The following is a 17,964-nucleotide window of genomic DNA, read 5'->3' on the forward strand; positions in this document are numbered from 1 at the left end:
TACAAAGGAATTAATTGAGAGTTTATTCCAGGTGGTTCTCCTCACTTAGTATACAAGTCATCAGAATAGTCTATCAAATAGAGTTGGACTTTAATGATATGATTTTTGTATAATGCATTTTGGCTTTTGCTTCTAATAACCTGTTAAAAAAAAATTCTGCCGGAGATGAAATGTTCAGCACAAACTGCAATCCTTACTATTTGTAGAAAATATGACTTAAAAAAGGACACTATCAGGTAATTCTTATTTTAAATGTTTACACTTATAAAAATGCTTTGGAAGCTTGAAACTGAAAATTTTTTTAACGATTTTCTTCTTCCTACCTCCCTCCTCTGATCTTAAATGCCTTTGTTAGCCCAGGACTATCATAAGTAACAATGTAGCTGCTGATTAAAACATTAAAAGACCACAACTAGGTAAACTGTGCTTAAAAAAAAAGGGGGGGGGGAAGCTTACATTGATGTTTTCAAACAAATAAAATGCATAGATGGCTACGGTACTCATCCATCAACCTTAACAGCCTCCCCTTGAGGTAGCCTTTCTAAAGGATTACTAAACAAGCCCCAACATAATCTAAATCTTTGCATCAAAACCACTATATCCTTGAAAGCCCACTCTCAATTTAACACCAGTGGTGATCAACAACATAATACATTTTAAAAGGTTTTGAGAACAGCAGGTACAGTGGACATAAATGCAGCCCTCAGTGTACATTGTACGCACATAAATATCTCAGCTATAATACACATTCAAGATCCATCCCTAAAAAAGCCATACTATTAGGCAAAGCACAGCCATGCTAACTTCAGGATATAAACCATAATTCCACATCTACAAAATGAAAGTAGAATTAGTGGCAGTTTATTGCCTCATACAAATTTAACCAACATGGCAACCATGCCAAAGGAATTAAAACATTTTCAGGACATATGTACAGACTGTACATTTCAGAAACATTTGAACAATAAAAATGCAAGAACAATCTCTGCATTATGAATTAAACTAAACAAATGGTTTGAAACCGTCAATGCATTGAATGGGTTTACAAAGGCACTTCCCTACCCAAAATCGGAAATGACAATCTGCAGCCTAGAGGGAGGTTGGAGAAGAGTGCTCATCAACTACTGCACAATCTCAACTTTAAGAAAAAATAAGCAGGATTTAATCAAACATTTATAGGATTCAATGTGATCCACTTCTGAAAGAGTTCACACAGTTTCATCTTTGTTTTTATGTTGCTTTTCTTGGCTCTCTTGTTCTGTACTTTGGCTCCTTCGACGATCTTGTTTGTCCGAATGGTCCTTGCTATCACTGTGATCATGTTTGTGGGAACGTTCTTTGCTTCTACTACGCTTTCTAGATCTTTCTTTGCTGGGACTGTGGTCTCGTTTCCTGGACTTCTCAACACTATCTGTTCTTCCTCTGCTTCTGCTTCTACTTCGCTTATTTGATTTCTCTTTATTTTCATTTTTATGTTTACTTGATTTCTCTCTGCTCCTGCTTCTGCTGTGCTTACCTGTATTCTTACTTCGGCTCCTACTCCTATGCTTTCTTTCCCTGCTTCGACTTCTACTGTGTTTTCTCTCTTTTTTGGAATCCCTCTTATCATCACGGTGTTTCTTGTCATCCTTGTCATCTTTGTGTCTTCTCTCTTCTGCATCACCCTTACTTTTCCTTTCTTTTGACCTTTCTCTGGATCGATCACCATCTTTTTCTCTCTCACTACCTCTTTCCCTATCATAATCTCTATCTTTTTTCCTGCTTCGCTCATTTTCTTTCTCTCGCTCCCTATCCCTGTCTCTCCGATCTCCTTTCCTATCACGACTTCGACTGCGGCTTCTGTGTCTTTCCCTGCTTCTACTTCGCCTCCGTTCTAGCGTACGATCAGAACTTCGAGATCGCCGCCTTTCTTTTTCCCTCTCTTTAGCTTCMCGTTCTAATCTTTGCCGCTCTCTTTCTCTTTCTAGTTCTCTATCAAAACTAGATGATCCATGGCCTTCCCGATGATGACTCCGGCTTCTGGATCTTCTGGGAGACCTCCTGGGGCTGATGGATCGTCTTGGAGACCTTTTAAAATAAAGGATATTCAAATTAAACCAAGTGTTAAGTAAAGTGATCCTATTTATTTTCCAAATGATACTTTACTAACAGAGTTTATATTTAAATACCAAACATACAGTAAATATTGCAATACCATCCGATCATTTTAACCATTAAAATCTGTAAACTGTTTTGCTTGTTGCCTCCAAAACTACCCCAGTAAAAGACATGATATTCCTAAGTTCAATATTAAATTTTCAACATCAATTTTCAAAATAATACATATATAACCTTGAACGTCTACGTTCTACATGCCGATCTATTTCTTCCATTCCCTCCTTGCCATCTTTCTTGACTTTTCTAGGTCTGCTTTTAATTTGCTGGTCAATAGTCTTCTGGACTGGCACAGGAATTCTTGGAAACAACGTTGAAAACCATTCAAGCTTAGTGAGGAAGGAACGAAGCATCTCCCCGATGGTCATAACACAACCCCCACCTGCCTTCACATCCAGGTCCTACAAAATACAAACAAAAAATATCCTGACGGTCAAAAATGTTCTTTACTGGTTTTCAAAAATAATGCTGCTATATTACTGCCCTCTTGAAGTCTCATGATTATGAAAGTTTACTTCTCATATTCTAATACATTTCCTTAGAAAAATTCAAATTCTATGCCCTTTGGATTTGGCAATATACATTACAGATAGGGAGTTGAATTTAATATATATGCATGCAGGCACATACTAATCCTGCAGCCATCTGGATGGTAAGGGACTGTCAATGACGAGATTAACGTGAAATCCCCTTACGCAGTCTGGTTATATACTTATTTAAATGCCACAAAGTGGAGAAGTCCTCTCTTAAACTACATGTAATGCTTCATTTTGTGGATGCACAACTGTGTACCATCATACCCAACCCTGCGGCCTAAATCATTTAAGAACTACATCATTGCCTATCTAAAAATGATCATAGAAAAATTTGTAGTACAAAATGGCATCCTAACAAAATTGGAAGCAATAGCAAACCAACTGCCATGAAGCAGTGAGGTTTCTAATTTAGAAATATGTAAAAAAATAAATAAATGAACAAATAATTGGAAACGCATAATCCATGATGACCATTGTCTCTGAAAAGGGTCATTACCGCATGAAGGCCTTCTTGCTATGCCCTCTCACAGCTCAGGACATGTTAGTCAGCTATTGTCAGTCCCAAACCTATAGTGCAAGCACACAAGGAAAGTGAGATTTGTTATCTAAACAGGAAGAGAAAATCTAAATGTAAAACTGCTTGCACTCACACACATTTAAGTGTTCAGATATACAGTTTTTCCAAATATAATCGCTGCAGAGATCTAAAGAAGAAAAAAATGAGTTAAACGTAGCACCTGGAGAGTACGTACAGTTAAACAAAATAAACATAAGCAGCATTTTGAAAAGTAACTCTGTATCCTGAGAAGTTTTTCCTTTTCACAGCAGCATGACAAAGGTGAACTGCTTCCACATATTAAGATTTATGAACTGGAGGAAAAAAAACTGTAGGTTGAAATAATTCTTATATGAATTTGCTTCATTTAATGAGTTTGACCAGGATCGTTAAGAAACTGTTAAAAAAAAAAAAAAAAAGAGGAAAGAAAAAACAGCCCCAAGCACTTTTTCCTATATAACAAAAATGCTACTGAAAGCAGCTGGGAAAGATCAACACTAATTCCAAAAGTACATAGGGATGTTTTAAACAACAACAAACATTAATATATGCTGATAATCAATATTACAGCAAGAACTGAAATGCAGAAACTAAAAACTGCACTTTGAATAATGAATCAGTTAAGACCTGCACACAAATAGCATTCTTCATCACTTTTTCATCTTGTGAATGAAGTTTGTGGGACCCTGAGAAATGAAATCACYCCAATCTTCCCCAGTATAATGCAGCATTTCAAAGAGTTAATGTATAATAGCACCACCTGGGGGAGAAGGAGGATATCACAGCTATTCAATCAAGGCTTAAATTTATGTTCTTTTATTACAAACRTACAGTAACACAGGTTTACCTGGAATAACAACTGTCTCCTTTGCACAGTGTTTTTGATATTAGCATGAAAGCAGCTGTTTAAAATAAATACACTGTATTGTAGTCAGATATGGGTATAATTAACACTTTTTAATACAAGTATTTGGTCATTTGCAACTGTGACATTTGGTATTTCTAGAATTATGTCTTGTACGACAGGTGAGAAAGACCTTTTCTGTTCCATTCTTAAATCTAATGCACAATTTAAAAGTCATTCAATAAATATAAATTACACCAGTATGCAGCAGACTATATTCAATACCTAGAAATTTCATCCACATGATCCTACTCCGTTTCTCCAGCCAGTAAAGGAAGGCTATGGTACAAAAGGATTATCAGTCTTTTTTTAAAGCTTATTTTCCTATTGTACTACATAATAATGCTTCTTTACTGAACTTCCAAAGTTAGCAACCTCTGTTGCTTTTTATTGCCCCACCAGCAAAGACATTAAGGTTAGTAAAAACAGCACTATTTTATGCAGTGATTAAGCTGCTTGCTTTTTCTCAAAAGAAACTTAGTCTTTAGCAACGCTAGTACATGTATAATAACCAAAGAGGTTTTTGGTAACATTCTGAAAGATGAATGTTGGTTTCTGCTACACTCTTCCCACTGTTCTATATAAGCACCAATTCCTCATGCCCCCATAATAAATGCAAATACAAATTTAGCACTGTAGGCACACTTACTATACCTCGTTTAAAAATAGCTGWTTTTCTAATCTAAAAATGCATAGATATCACACTCATACAGCCTGCTGTCTGAATCCTGATTTCATAAGCTTGTTTCACATGACCTCGTAACAATTGACACAGTAACATACTAAGCAGTGGAAAAGAGTGTTAGATCTTTGAAATCCAAGAACAAGAAACCAGGTCCTGCCTCCCACACTAATTAATGAAATTAAAAGAATACAACACTGTAGCATTCAAACTACAATAAAGCTTACCAATGTTTAAACAGTAACATGAAAAGAAACAAAAGAAAACAAATTATTACCCTCGCCGACATACCTCTTCATCATCAAGAAAGGATTCAAACCAGTCCCATAGATCTGTAGGTGGTTGTGTGTACCTTGAAGTACAAAAAGAATGCAGAATCTTAATACAGTTTCCTGTATATCAAGCAAGGCATTAGTTGATTATACTGATACTCACCTAATATACATAAATCCAAGAGCCCTAATGTATGGAGAATCTGTATGAGTTATAAGGCCCATCACTTGCTTACGGGTAAGTTTCAGCGTAAATAATTTGTAGAGCAAACAAAAAGCAGTAGATACAATTCCTCCAGTTCCAACACCACGTACCTTTAAATGGAAGAAAGGTTGGATGACAACATAGGAAGTTGCAACGACCTTATCTTAARTCTACAAGAGCACATAAGTACTAACACAGAATAAAATACAAATCTACAGACAGAACTACGTGAAAAAGTATCACTACATTAATAGCCACCACAAAAAAGTCCTCTGAAAGCAATGCAAATATATTAATTCTTTATAATAAATACTTTTTCAGCTAGGGACTGAAACAACATACCAACAAATTTTAGCTATGTTTGGGGTATTTATTTACCAGACACAGAAAAAATTAAGAAGGCACGTACTTCTACTTACCCCTCCGCACATCCCTGTCTGGCCTGCTGTTTTTCTACTCCCCTTTTCCCATGGTTCAACATGTGTAACCTAAACAGGGGTGTGGGTGTGGGGAGTTGGAAGGGGTATAATGAAGAAGGAAAAAAGGGGGGAAAATGACAATTACAACCTCCATAAAGTTTAACTGCCTAAATAAACCAAATTCAAACAATAGATTTCCTAYATCAATCTTAAACAGCTTGTCTTTTCCTGCTGAATTTGTCAATAAAGTAGAGCATTTGGCTTTTTTTCCATGACCAAAAAAAAAAAGAACGGAACACTATCACACAGGTAAAACTTAGAAAGAAAGTAGACAAAGCATATTAACTATACTTGTTATATGCGCTAAGTTCAAATATGTCATAACTAAAACCTATTGCTACTTTTTTTCAGCGGTGACTATARTTATCTATACTTATATTATCTCTTAACAAGTTTAGTGATACCTGCTGATGACTACTACACAAACCACAGTCTACAGTTTCATATTCATAAATCTCATTTATGCAGTGAGATTAGAAAGACATTTCAGTATTACCTAAACTTAGGACAAAAGACATSTATAAAATATAATATTTTAGTCTAAAAAGCCAGTGTTTTTTTTTTCTTGTAGACTGCAACGATGCTCYGAGATAAAATGGTCTCCTAAGTACCAGGAGTGCCTAATTCAAATCTTCTTCTCAGATGCACTTAGACACTTAGAGATGAATGCAAGAACACAGTTAACCAGTTTCATTCCTTGTATATAAGGAATATATACAATATATTCAATATATTGTACAATATGTACAATAAGACTCTTGGGCAGTTTTGTGATTCTTAACTTGCTTAAGCTACACAAAAGCAGCGAAAATCAGCAAAGTAACATCTACATTAACGAACAAGTATATTTCCACCAAGGGGGGGGAAGCTTTAAAAATAATTAAAAACAAGATAAAAAAAAAAAAGGTGTTATGCTGAATTCAAGATAAGAGCTTGTAACCAAGCTGCACTGTAGTTTAGAAAATAATTTAACATTATATGATACAAAATTAATTACATACACAATCATGTGAAATCAGAGACGAACATTCGAAGCAGCTAAACTTTCTTTTGACTGCTGCTCTCTTATGATAATGGGAAGATGACAGATACCAATACTACAGAATTCAGAACTCCAGTATGTTCTCCCATAGTATTAGTACCACACATGAATTTCAGAAATAGGATGTAAACAATACTGCACATTCATCTGTTTGTTTTCTCCTCGCACAGGACGTGTACTTTTCAGTTAAAAGGTTACATATGATACTTTATCACCACAGTAGTCCTCAAATTACAGTTATGTTTATTGGCCACAATCAAAATGAACAAGCTGCTTTTGACAGATTACAATAAAAAGGCCCACAACAGAAAAAAAATACTAATTTCTAAAAGCTTATCATTTAAAGTCTTGATCTTGCAAAGATTGTTGCATGTGCTTAACTTGTTGGAAGCATTCAGAATAAATGAAGTTGAGCACGTGCACAAGGTTGTAAGACCAAGGATAGAGGAAGAGGAAGTCACCCACTTTGCAGATACAGAACTGAAACAGATAAACATGAGACCAGATCTCCAAGTGAATTAATTTACACAGCCATACAGGACAAAGATTTTCACTGATGGTCCCTACTGGTAGCCTGTGTGACTTAAGGCCATTTTTCTGAGACTCCAGCCCCAACATCCTGAAATTTTTAAAATAAGCCATATATTTTGGTACCCAAAAGACAAAGACAAGTTCTTCTGAAAATACAAGTACTGTGGTAGATACTACGCTCATTAGAAGAAAAAATATGGTCAGCAATTGTTCACATTATTCTGGAATCTTAAAACAGGAACAGAACTAAAAGTCTTCTGAATACCAACAAAATGCCTTAATCATCATGCCATCTTCTCCCTCACATCTATTATACCTAAGTGTCTGAGTTTTCTCTTTAAATTGCAGTTTTTAGCCAAAAATAACTGACAAGTTCACTRAATAAAATTTATTTACATAGGATTAGTCCAATTTTTTCTCCAATTAAAGATTAAGCTATTTACAAAAAATTAAATACATTTAAGACAAGCAGATAAAACTACTTCAACAACTGCAGCTGAGCTCTACCAATAAAATAAGATACATCATGTCAACTAAATCTGAAAGTGTCCATGTAAAACTGTTCACTCAAGTTTTCTGCAAATATGCTTCTTTTATCAAATTTTCGCCTCTTTGTTTCATTGGCAAAAATAAGCCTTCCTCCTAATTGCATTCTAGTAGTTAGATAGAACATGATTTGTCCTACAACTTCTTGAGCATTCACAGTGCTGTCCTACAAAGCGATTATTTCTGCCTCATATGCAGCAAGTGGTATATTAACGGAACAAAAAATTTATCCCAAATTATGTAACTTTAAGGATTAGGAGAATTAAGTAGTCCATTCTAAAAGACAGACTGAAAGCAGAGAAGGGCTGTAATTTAGAGAAAAAATATTATTTTGTAAGTAAACTAACGCCCAAAATCTCAAAACGCTTCTGTGGAGTTGTTTTTCACAGTAATAGTGCACTTTACACAACTCAACTTACCCTGGTTAAATCAGTTAAAAATGCCACTTTTTTTTTCATTTTGAAGTATATCGAAATTTATACTTAGTGACAAATAGTATTAACAGACAGAATCAACCCACCTCAGAAAACTAGCTCAATAATCTCTAATCTGCCGACTGAAGACAACAGCTCTAATCATCTAAGTTTTGCTCATATTATCAGAACAAAGAATGCAGCTATGTTGATGAGCATTAATTATGCATACCTCTACCTGGGAGACTGGCTTGATGGAAGCCTCGCTGCAAAATTGATTCAATCCTGCTAACAAAACAAGAACTAAGACATGGCTGCACTGATATTTTAAGTTATCTTCCCAGTACATCCAACCTAATGACAAAAGCAGCACTATAAYGAACTAGTTTTTCATGGAAGGGTCCTTAATCTCTCACTGAGGAACAAGGCCACATACAAACTCCTGTTGAAACCACCTACTATCACACCTTTTGCACAACAGCAATATAGGGGGCTGGCAACTCCGAGGTAGCAAGGGCTGTTTGTCTCTAAAAGTGTGATGCAGATCGGTCCCCTCTCCACTATCTCCAGCTATGGGAGYAACAGTCCTTAGACGGCCATTTCATCCCCACTGGCCTGACTCACGCTGCCCACGTCAGAACTTGAAACTCCGTAGTTCTAAATCATACATGAAACATTTTTACTTCATCAAAAAAAGAAGAGAGCACCTTAAACACCCTAGATCAAGCAATCCAAAAAAAAAAAAAAATCCCCTATCTCTTACCACAGGATAAAGGGTGCGAATCCGCAGACCGCAACGAAAGCCTCCCCCTTTCAAAAAAGGCGGTCGCGGAGAGGCTCGAGGCAGGAGCCCGAAAGGCCCTGAGAAGTCCCTGGCGCCCAGGGCGCGGCCCACGGGCTCACCTTGAAGTAGATCTCGTCCACCACCTCATGGTACGTCTTGAGCTCATAGAGCTGCACCTTGAAGTAAGGCGACGACAGGATGTTGGTGAGTATCATGGGGTTGAGGTTCATGGTCTTCTCGTTCCCCCACAGCGGCAGCACGTTGCCTTGCTTGCCTGAGGCCGCCGGCTTGGGGGCTCCGCTCTGCAGCTGCTGCTGGGCCGGCGGCACGCAGCCGGCCTGGTGCTGGGCCGCTTGCTGCCCCTGGCAGTTACCGGCGCCTACAGCAGGACTGTTGTTGGCCATGGCGGCTCAGGACGCCAGGGAGGGGCGGCGGCACACGGCCTGCGAGGCGGACGGGCAGCCGCGCCACACCACAACGCGGGCCGCYGAACCGGGCGCTGCCTCCGCCAACCGCGAACAAGATGGCGGATACTGCGGAAGTGACGCTTTCGCCTTCCGGGCCCGCGTCGACCAATCCCCGCGGCGGGAGCGCGACCAGCGCCTGGGCGGGGGCCGGGAGGAGGGGGAGGGGAGAGGGGGGCGCGCACCTCCCCTCGTCGCCTTCCCGCGGCCGCGCGCGCCGCTTCAGGGAGAGAGCGAGCGAGACAGGCGGCAGGGAGTTGCTCTCTCCGTCGCCCCTCGCGCTTCTGAGCGGCAAGAAAGCCGCGCTTTCCTCGCCTAAGGCTCGCCTCCGCCTGGGGCGGCGCCYAGCGCCGCGGAGCGCTCGGGGCCCGGTCCTGGGGCGAGCCGCTGCCGCGCCGCCGAGCTGGGCTGGGCTGGCGCGGCTGCCCGCGCTGCCAAACGGCGCGGAACCGGGCGCTTCGCGGGCTGCTCGGCTAGCGGCGCCCCCGTGGTCGTCGGTACCGAGACGGGGGCGCAGCAGGCGCCGCGGAGCGCGCGTGGGAAGCCAGGCTCCTCGTTTGGGTAAACTGGAGAAGCTAAGAAATAGCGGCGCACCTGCTCCGCGTGCGGGCATGTCCGTTAGAGCGCGTGCGCGTGGCGGCGGCGGGCCCGCCGTGACCGTTAGCGCCTGTGTGGCGACGGCGTGGCCGGCATACAACTCCTCTTAATGTGCTCAAGAGGACAACACCCAACAAACAGCTGCATTTAAGAAAGTAACTTTATACTTTTAAATGGTTACAGGAAAGAGAAAAGAAAACAATCCAGTTTTAACTGAAGTACATCTTCGTGTACTTCACACACAGATGGGTGAACTTGAATTTTCAAATTTCTTTAAGTCTTACTCTTCAAAGTTTCTAATAGTTTTTGAATTACATGTTTCTGAAAAAAGTGAAAAAATAATTACATATTTTAATGTCAAGTTTTGTCCTGAAGTACAAAAGGGAGATGGAATGCAAGATTTATAATGGGAGAATTACAAAAGAGATTATAAATATGATTGCACAACAAAATAAATTCCACTGAAATGATTGCAACCTGCCTAGTAGAACAAAATTAATTAAGCTGTACAAACAGAATAGTTCCACATTGGTCAGCTTTTCAGGAAATGGGTGGAGGGATAAGTTTATATGGAAGCATCCATGAAAATAACATCTTTGCATGAATGCTGTTTAATTTAAAATTTTAAATCAAAAAGACTATTTTTTTCATTATAATGTAAATTATGAAATAGTTTCATAATATACATTAAAATGTATATCAATACTTAAAACATCAAATATATCAATATTTTAACATTTCATATTTTTTCATTACACATTGACCTTTACTCTGGCCTTTTAATATAGCTTAAGGCAGTGCTCCTACTAAGCAAAAAGACACTCTTATCAGGACTGACAGTTAACAGCTTCTTCTAAACTGCCTTTTCTACTATCTAGTGTCTGCTTTCATGCCTGTGTTTTCTAGGAATAGCTTTGCCAGCCTCCTCTTGGCTTACTCTTCCCATGTCATCTGATTTCCAAGGATGTTTGCAAATGAGAACATTAATCATATACTACAGGACACTASAGTCTTGACCGTTAACACCTCTGCAGTAAATATCCATATAATCTTAAACAAAATTATCACAAAACTAATTCTAAAAAAGCCTTCTAAAGCAATAAAGTAATCGTATTTTGGGACTGTTTGCTATGGAGAAGTTTCTCTTTCACATCAGTGTCTTGGTTTTTCAATCAGACAGTCTATCCCAATAGATTACAAATCTCAGAGGACTTTTAGAAGTGTCTCTAGAGCTCGGTATACATATTTTCTTCTCATTTTGTCATTGTGGCAAAAATGTTCTGAGTTCTGGTCTTGTCATATGGCTTACATGACTTGGCTAATTAAATTTCCTTTAAAAGTAATAGAGTGGTAATTTTACTTTGAAGCTGTGTGCCTTTTGTTGTTAAGAAATCCATTCTTTAAGTACTTCCCTCATTTTTGTTGAATAATCTCAAGACATCCTGTGTTTCTGTTATCATTTCTGTTATCCAAATTGCTTATTTATACATTTATTCTTTCCTGTTAGAATATTTAGTTAATATGTTCCAGTAACTCAATGTCTTTCCGCTGTATAAAATAGTATTTTCCTACTGCTTAGGCAGTCCCTCTTCGGTGGTGATGCTGAGGCCTTTGGTACAACTGCAACCACTTGTCCCAATTTTCTTTGGGTAGATTTTCTTCCCTCAGGCATTCCAGCTGGTCTTCATACAGCATCAGAGACAAAACAAAAGCAATCAAAAGACAATTTTTGACACGCAAAACAGTAAGAAACTGTATATAATTATACAAAGACAAGACGATGGCAATGTGGGTGTGAGAGCCTAGCCTCACTTCCCATTCATGCAAATTAATTTATAATTTTTCTAGAACAGGTCTAATCTATTAGTTGAAGCTGAGGAGAAAGCAGCATTTGTTCATTAAACATGCTCTGAACCTTGTTTGAGATGAATGGTTGGTGGCTTCTGAATTATAGATTAAGCAGTATTGCTGTATGTGTTTTCCTTTCAAATATCAGTGCAGAGTAGTGTCTTTTGGCAGTGTTGCTGCATTGGATTTCTGTAGCAATCACATTCAATTATATGCATTTCAGCTTTAAAGGGAAAGTACAAGAATGGCATGCATCTGTCTTTCTTGTCTTTATCCCAATTACTGACATAAGAAGTGAGTTTCAGCAATTTAGAATTTCTTCATTCATGATTTTCTAGAGTGAGGTATTTTTATTTCAGTATCCTTATGTAATTTGTTGCTTTCTATACTGTATGGAAGTAATGAGAATCTCTAAGAGTAATTCCCTTAACTTGAGGGCTTCTTAAACTGAATAAACCTTGAATATTCTGTTTGAAATTGCAGATGGTAATGTGAAAAATACCTTTGAACTGAAGCTCCCTGAGAAACCTGATTGCATTAGACCTGCTTTGAGTAGTGGATTGGACTGGATAACCTCTGGCGGTCCCTTCCAACTTTAATTATTGTATGATTCCCTGAGACTGTTGGCTAAGTGAGTATATCACTGCATAACACTAAACACTTCAGCTAGAATAAATCAGAGGAATTCATCTTTTTGCAGTGAGGGAGTAATAAAAATTTTATCTGCTATAGTATGGAGTAATCAGAATAATTTTTCAGAACCTTTTTGTAGCAAGAGGTCAAACCCACTAGAGTTGTCAAAGCAAGTTGTCAGACTAAAACTGTTAATAGTGGTCACCACCTCTTTCACACTGACAATCATCACAGGTTCCATTTTCATTATCTAATATGGAACAACCAAGAAAGATATTTTAGTAATGATACAGTTTGATAGTCCAGAATTAACATAAAACTGCTAATTTTGAAAAAATTTTCATGAACAGTGATACTTTTGGGGGTGAAGGCTTGCAAGCTATATGCAAATTGTGCAAATTTGCCATGTGTTACAGAGTTACTTTTGCTAAATACTAGAACTTTGCTATTGTTCCTCTCTACATGTTTTTTGTTCTTAAAATATGATACTGAATTATGAGTGGAATTTTAAAGTATACCAGAATCTATGGTATTATTAAGCCAAGAAATGCAAGATTTTTATTAACTTGTTCTTTGTAATACTTCTCTGAGGTGTGAAAGTATAACGCAGTTTGTATATAACCTAATTAATACAGAAATACTGAATTCAAGGTTAAATGATGAATCAACGGCCAAAAAAACCAACTGAATTATGAAACAAAGAGCCTCCACCTGGAGTTATGAATACCAACCTAGCATAAGGTTATTTTGTTTTACATAATTTAGTCAGTTCTTGCCCTTATCTCAGGTGGAGTGTGCTTTTCTAAAAAAAGCAAAACTTAAGTAAAAGATAAAATCAATTTACTGGACCAGTCAAAGAGACTTTATGAGAATTATTCCCTAGAGAAACAGGGAATAATGTGCATAGCCAAATGTAGTTGTACTGTTCTTTAACTTTTGGCAGGGGGAAATCCTTTCAAAAAGGATTGACCACGTTTTGCATATATATTAAAATAAATTTATCATATGAGTGGAGGTTGATAATATTACAAAACCTATTAAAATAAAAGTTTGCAATCCAAACTGCTTGGAAATAGAAACTCTTAAGCAGCCTTACATATCCTTCTGTTACATAATGCCTTTGATTACAATCAAAGAAAAACAGGTACAATTATACAATACCATTCCCTATTTCCACTACTCAGAAACAAAATGAATACAAAGAAAAAGATTAGATAAATGCTATTGTATTCCAAGACATGAAAAAGAAAGAAGCTCAAACATAAAAAAAATTAATAACATGAGACAGCTGAAAGTGATTTGACTTTCAGTTTGCAAGCATGTTTGCATACATTTGCTAGCTATGGAGTAAACAACATAGCTAACCTGCTGCTGAGTGTGTATGCTCTGTCTAGGCCACATCCTGTGAAGCTTACAGTGCTACCAAGACTTGATTTTAAGCCACCATATGCAAATATCAGCATATTAATTTCTGGTATTTTCTGAAAACTAAATAAAAAACACTGAATTGTGATATAATTTAACAAATATTCTGAAAAGAATTAATTTAGACTTTATAAACTGATAAATCTTTATAAGATGTATAATCCATATACAGAAGATACATCAGGAAATCTATCACTCCTATTTTTAGGACAATTTATACTTGCATCTTTGCCATCATCACTGCCACCTGAGTTCTCTYTCCTTCCCTTAAGTCATAGGCATACAAACCAAACTGTAAGCATTATACTACTTGCTATAAAGCAGTCCAATCTTACGATTTGCAAAACACTTTACATACTTGTTAAAAGAAAAAGCAATGGGAAATTTGGAGCTGTGCTTTTCTTTCCACTTTCACTGTAAATTGGAAAAGCTGCCTGCTTTGCCCTCTTTTTCTGCTGGTGGCTTTGAAAGACAAATCTTCCCCTCCTCCCCTGTGTGAAAAATACTTACTGAAATCTTGCAGAAACGTTAGTTGTCTTGTTTTACAGTCTGCACCCCCACCCCACTCTTCATCCTCACAGCTCTTTTACTTCATGTCATGACCAGCAGTAGTAAATTCCCCCTTCAGAGCAATGCACTTTCAGACGTGTGAGACCTGTATTGAATCATCCGAGGTCTCATCTGACAGTACAAAGAAGTGGCATGAATACCAACATTTTTAACTTTTTTTCTTTTTTTTTTTTTTTTTTTATCGCTAAAAGTTAGGAACCCACCGCCACTCGCGGAGGAGGTGCGGGCTCCCGCCGGAGCCGGGCGCAGCCGCGCTGGCTGCTGGCGCCGCGCCGGACCAAGATGGAGGCAGGCGCCCAGCGAGAGCCCGGCGGTGGCGAGGCGGAGGAAATGGCGGCAGGGCGCCTGCTGCCGGCGGCGCGGGCGGCTCTGCCCGGGGCCGCTGATGAAGTGCAGGTGCGGTAACAACGTCTCGTTCATAGCAAAGCTGACGCCCAGCAGAGCCTCCCGTGTTGTGCGGTGCAAGAGACTCCCCGTGCTTGTTTCTCTGCAGAAACTGCAGCGAGACGTGCAAACCCGGGTGCAGAGTCATCTGAACGGTGCGATGAAACGAATGATGGATGTACGGCACGAAAGCAACTGCTGGGATGGGGTGTTACTTCTCTATGCTTGCTTTAAAAGCTAAGAAACATATGTTGTAGTCTGGGTTATGTTGTAATCTGGGTAAACACTGCGCTGAATTGAGAGCAACAAAAGTTAGGAAATGTTTTTTAAAAATTAATTGATTTATAATTGCTTCATGAAAAGGATATTCACATCGTTATAAATGTGAGGAAAGCAGCTAGGGCCCAATTCCGCTTCTTACATATTTTTCATGTTCTCTTGAAGTGGGATCAGGCCTACCTACCCCTGCTTAAGTGTGAGTTGAAAAACAAACAAAAAAGTACCATGCTGTGTAATTTTCTATGGTATAAATATTTCAAAAATAATTTTTTAAAATCTTATTTTTAGTATTATCAAAAAACTATGGATAAGAATGTTCAAGAAGAACCATTTACAGGAGTGATTAAATTCACACCTCCATTGTACAAACAACGTTACCAGTTCATCAAAAATTTAGTGGGGAAATACAAACCTAAGAAGGTTGGTATGTTCTGTCTCTATGTTTTACTTTAAAAAAATGCATAAAGTATCTCAGGAACATAGGAAATGCCTAGATAATCTCATGACACAGTTACCAAACAACAGTACTTTAGGATCTATTGTTAAAACCAAATTACCATAGCACATAAAGCTGGTGATCCTGTTTTGTTTTTCAGTGATGCATATCATTAATGTTAACTGACAGGGAGAAATACTATAAACAAAAAAAAATGACGTATCCTTTTTTGGAGAGTAGGTTGTATTCTGATTTTAACTTACAGTTTGGGGGTTTTATGGCTTTTGGTTCACCGTTCTTTCAACTTATATTCCTTTTGCTTTCAGGAGTTCACAGTCCCCTGTACAGTATCAGGATTACCTCATCATTCACACAGATATTCTCATGTGAGAAGTGATCCCTTAAAGTTTCCTCCCATTCCCCACTTTCCTGGCCAGATATCCCAGCATTCTTGCTTTCAGTACTCTGGAAATATAGATTAAGGAGGGCTGTGTAGTGGTTGCTCTTTTGTACTAGGATCTCCACACCTCTCTCAAAAATACAGAAGGCTGAGAATTAACACTATCTTCACTGTTTAACTCTTTGAAACTAATTTTAATGTATTGGGAAGCGTGTAACTAATTGATAAGAAATACAATACCTGTGTGCTGACATAATCATGCTCCTAGTAACTACTAATCTAGTCCATGAGGTCATGGCATTCTGATCTGCTTTAAAATTGAATGTAGTCAGGAGTGTTTTATCTGTAATGAAAGGTTTGAAAGTCCYGTCTTGAGATAGAAAACTTTTTGTGGCATGGGAGGGTGAGGGGGATGAAGCTTTCTGTTTACAGGGTAGAGGTAAATAAGAGAAACAATTCAGGATTTTAACATTTAGAACTGAGCAGTGTGCTTCAACTTTGACTTACGGAGAGCTAGAGGGGAAAAAAAAATTGGGGTGTGGTTTGTTTGGAGTTGTACTCAACTACTACTTAGGCTTGTAATGAAAGGTATCTATTATGTATTTGTTGTATTTTATGTATTTGAGGTTGGAATGTCCTCAGCCACCTAAACATTAGATTAGGACTGTAAACTTACCTTCACATAGATCCTTTCTACTTACCTAGCTGCTGGTGAGCCTATTCGCAATGTTTTGCGTGGCATGGAGAGTAGTCCAATGAAAGGCAGTGGTCTGTACATATACAGCAAATTCATAGTTACTATAGTTTTAACAATCAAAATCACACTTAAAGTTATTTGAGGGACCTTCATGTGGAAAACTGAACTTTTACTAAATTTAATGTTTCTTATGTTTTATTTACCTGATACCATCTTTCAGAATTAAACTTTTGCATACATTTCAGTTTTCATTCTCTTTTTTTTGGCCTTCTCTGGGAGTCAGTAGAATGCTCTACATCTATTTGGTTTTATCTATAATAAGAATAGTCARCTCTTTCAGAGTGTATTGTATGGCCCCGTATTACTATGTTTTTAAAAATAATTTTCAGAGTGGCATATACTGTTGCTTAAAACTGTATATTTTAGTTACCACTGTGAAATGTTTTATTTTTGTAATAAAAATATTATTTTGGTAGAAATATATGTTTTATGAAAGTCTCCAAAATTACGTAGAAATTTTAACACTGTTACATTGTTTAAAATCCACTTTACAGGTGGCAGATTTGGGATGTGCTGACTGTACACTTCTCTGGATGCTAAAATTCTGCAGTTGCATTGAAGTGTTAGCTGGATTAGATATCTGTGAGAATATAATGAAGGAGAAGATGTAAGCTCTTACATTATTATGTTTGTTTAAGATTTGTATTTGCATTGACCTAGTGGAATGTGACATCATTTCTTGTCAAGAATTTCTAGACAAGAGTAAATGAAGAAATGCTACCTGTGCAAATGTAGTTAGTTACCTCGCATTAGATAACTGCCTTATGAACTGTGTCAGATGTACTAGGGAGACTAGGGGCTGCAGTTGCCTGTAACATTGCCTAATGCAGCAACGGTCTAGGGCATGGAATGACTCAGAAGGTGCATACATCTGGGAAATATACCAAGTTGATGAAGATGCTATAACACTGTATATGACTGATATTATTAGTTCTGTTTATGCTCATATATAACATTATTGTGGGATCCAAATCTGATCTTTGTAATATGTGTAAAGGACACTCTTTTTGTGAACATGGTATGGACATTGTCTCTCTCTGTCTCTCTCTGTCTCTCTCTGTCTCTCT

The 17,964-nt window shown here is 38.0% G+C and overlaps 2 protein-coding genes across 5 annotated transcripts in view; one reads left to right on the forward strand and one right to left on the reverse strand.

Annotated features, from left to right (window-relative positions):
- On the reverse strand, positions 1 to 9,632 carry PRPF38B (pre-mRNA processing factor 38B). 2 transcript variants are annotated; one of them, XM_085299058.1, is made up of 6 exons: positions 9,224 to 9,632; positions 5,729 to 5,797; positions 5,268 to 5,419; positions 5,124 to 5,184; positions 2,332 to 2,555; positions 1 to 2,067 (listed from the first exon to the last, which is right to left on the reverse strand). In XM_085299058.1, the coding sequence occupies exons 1-6, from the start codon at positions 9,506 to 9,508 to the stop codon at positions 1,209 to 1,211; spliced, it is 1,650 nt and encodes a 549-aa protein (XP_085155184.1). In that variant the 5' UTR covers positions 9,509 to 9,632; the 3' UTR covers positions 1 to 1,208. The 2 variants fall into 2 exon arrangements, with proteins under 2 accessions (XP_085155184.1, XP_085155185.1); XM_085299059.1 differs by lacking the exon at positions 5,729 to 5,797.
- Positions 9,633 to 10,015: 383 nt separating this feature from the next.
- HENMT1 (HEN methyltransferase 1) overlaps positions 10,016 to 17,964 on the forward strand; it is a 15,541-nt gene continuing 7,592 nt past the window's right edge. The window contains exons 1-5 of one of the 3 annotated variants that reach the window (XM_085299062.1): positions 10,016 to 10,320; positions 12,497 to 12,644; positions 15,593 to 15,724; positions 16,067 to 16,126; positions 17,392 to 17,504. In XM_085299062.1, the coding sequence (XP_085155188.1) occupies positions 15,608 to 15,724; positions 16,067 to 16,126; positions 17,392 to 17,504 (290 nt within the window). In that variant the 5' untranslated portion in view covers positions 10,016 to 10,320; positions 12,497 to 12,644; positions 15,593 to 15,607. Of the gene's footprint in view, positions 10,321 to 12,496; positions 12,645 to 14,859; positions 15,038 to 15,134; positions 15,204 to 15,592; positions 15,725 to 16,066; positions 16,127 to 17,391; positions 17,505 to 17,964 lie in introns of those variants that run through there. The other 2 variants (XM_085299060.1, XM_085299061.1) reach the window with 2 other exon arrangements.

The sequence above is a fragment of the Rhea americana genome, unplaced genomic scaffold (assembly GCF_003343005.1).
Source record: "Rhea americana isolate MKP2758 unplaced genomic scaffold, rheAme1 scaffold_144, whole genome shotgun sequence".
Taxonomy (NCBI): domain Eukaryota; kingdom Metazoa; phylum Chordata; class Aves; order Rheiformes; family Rheidae; genus Rhea; species Rhea americana.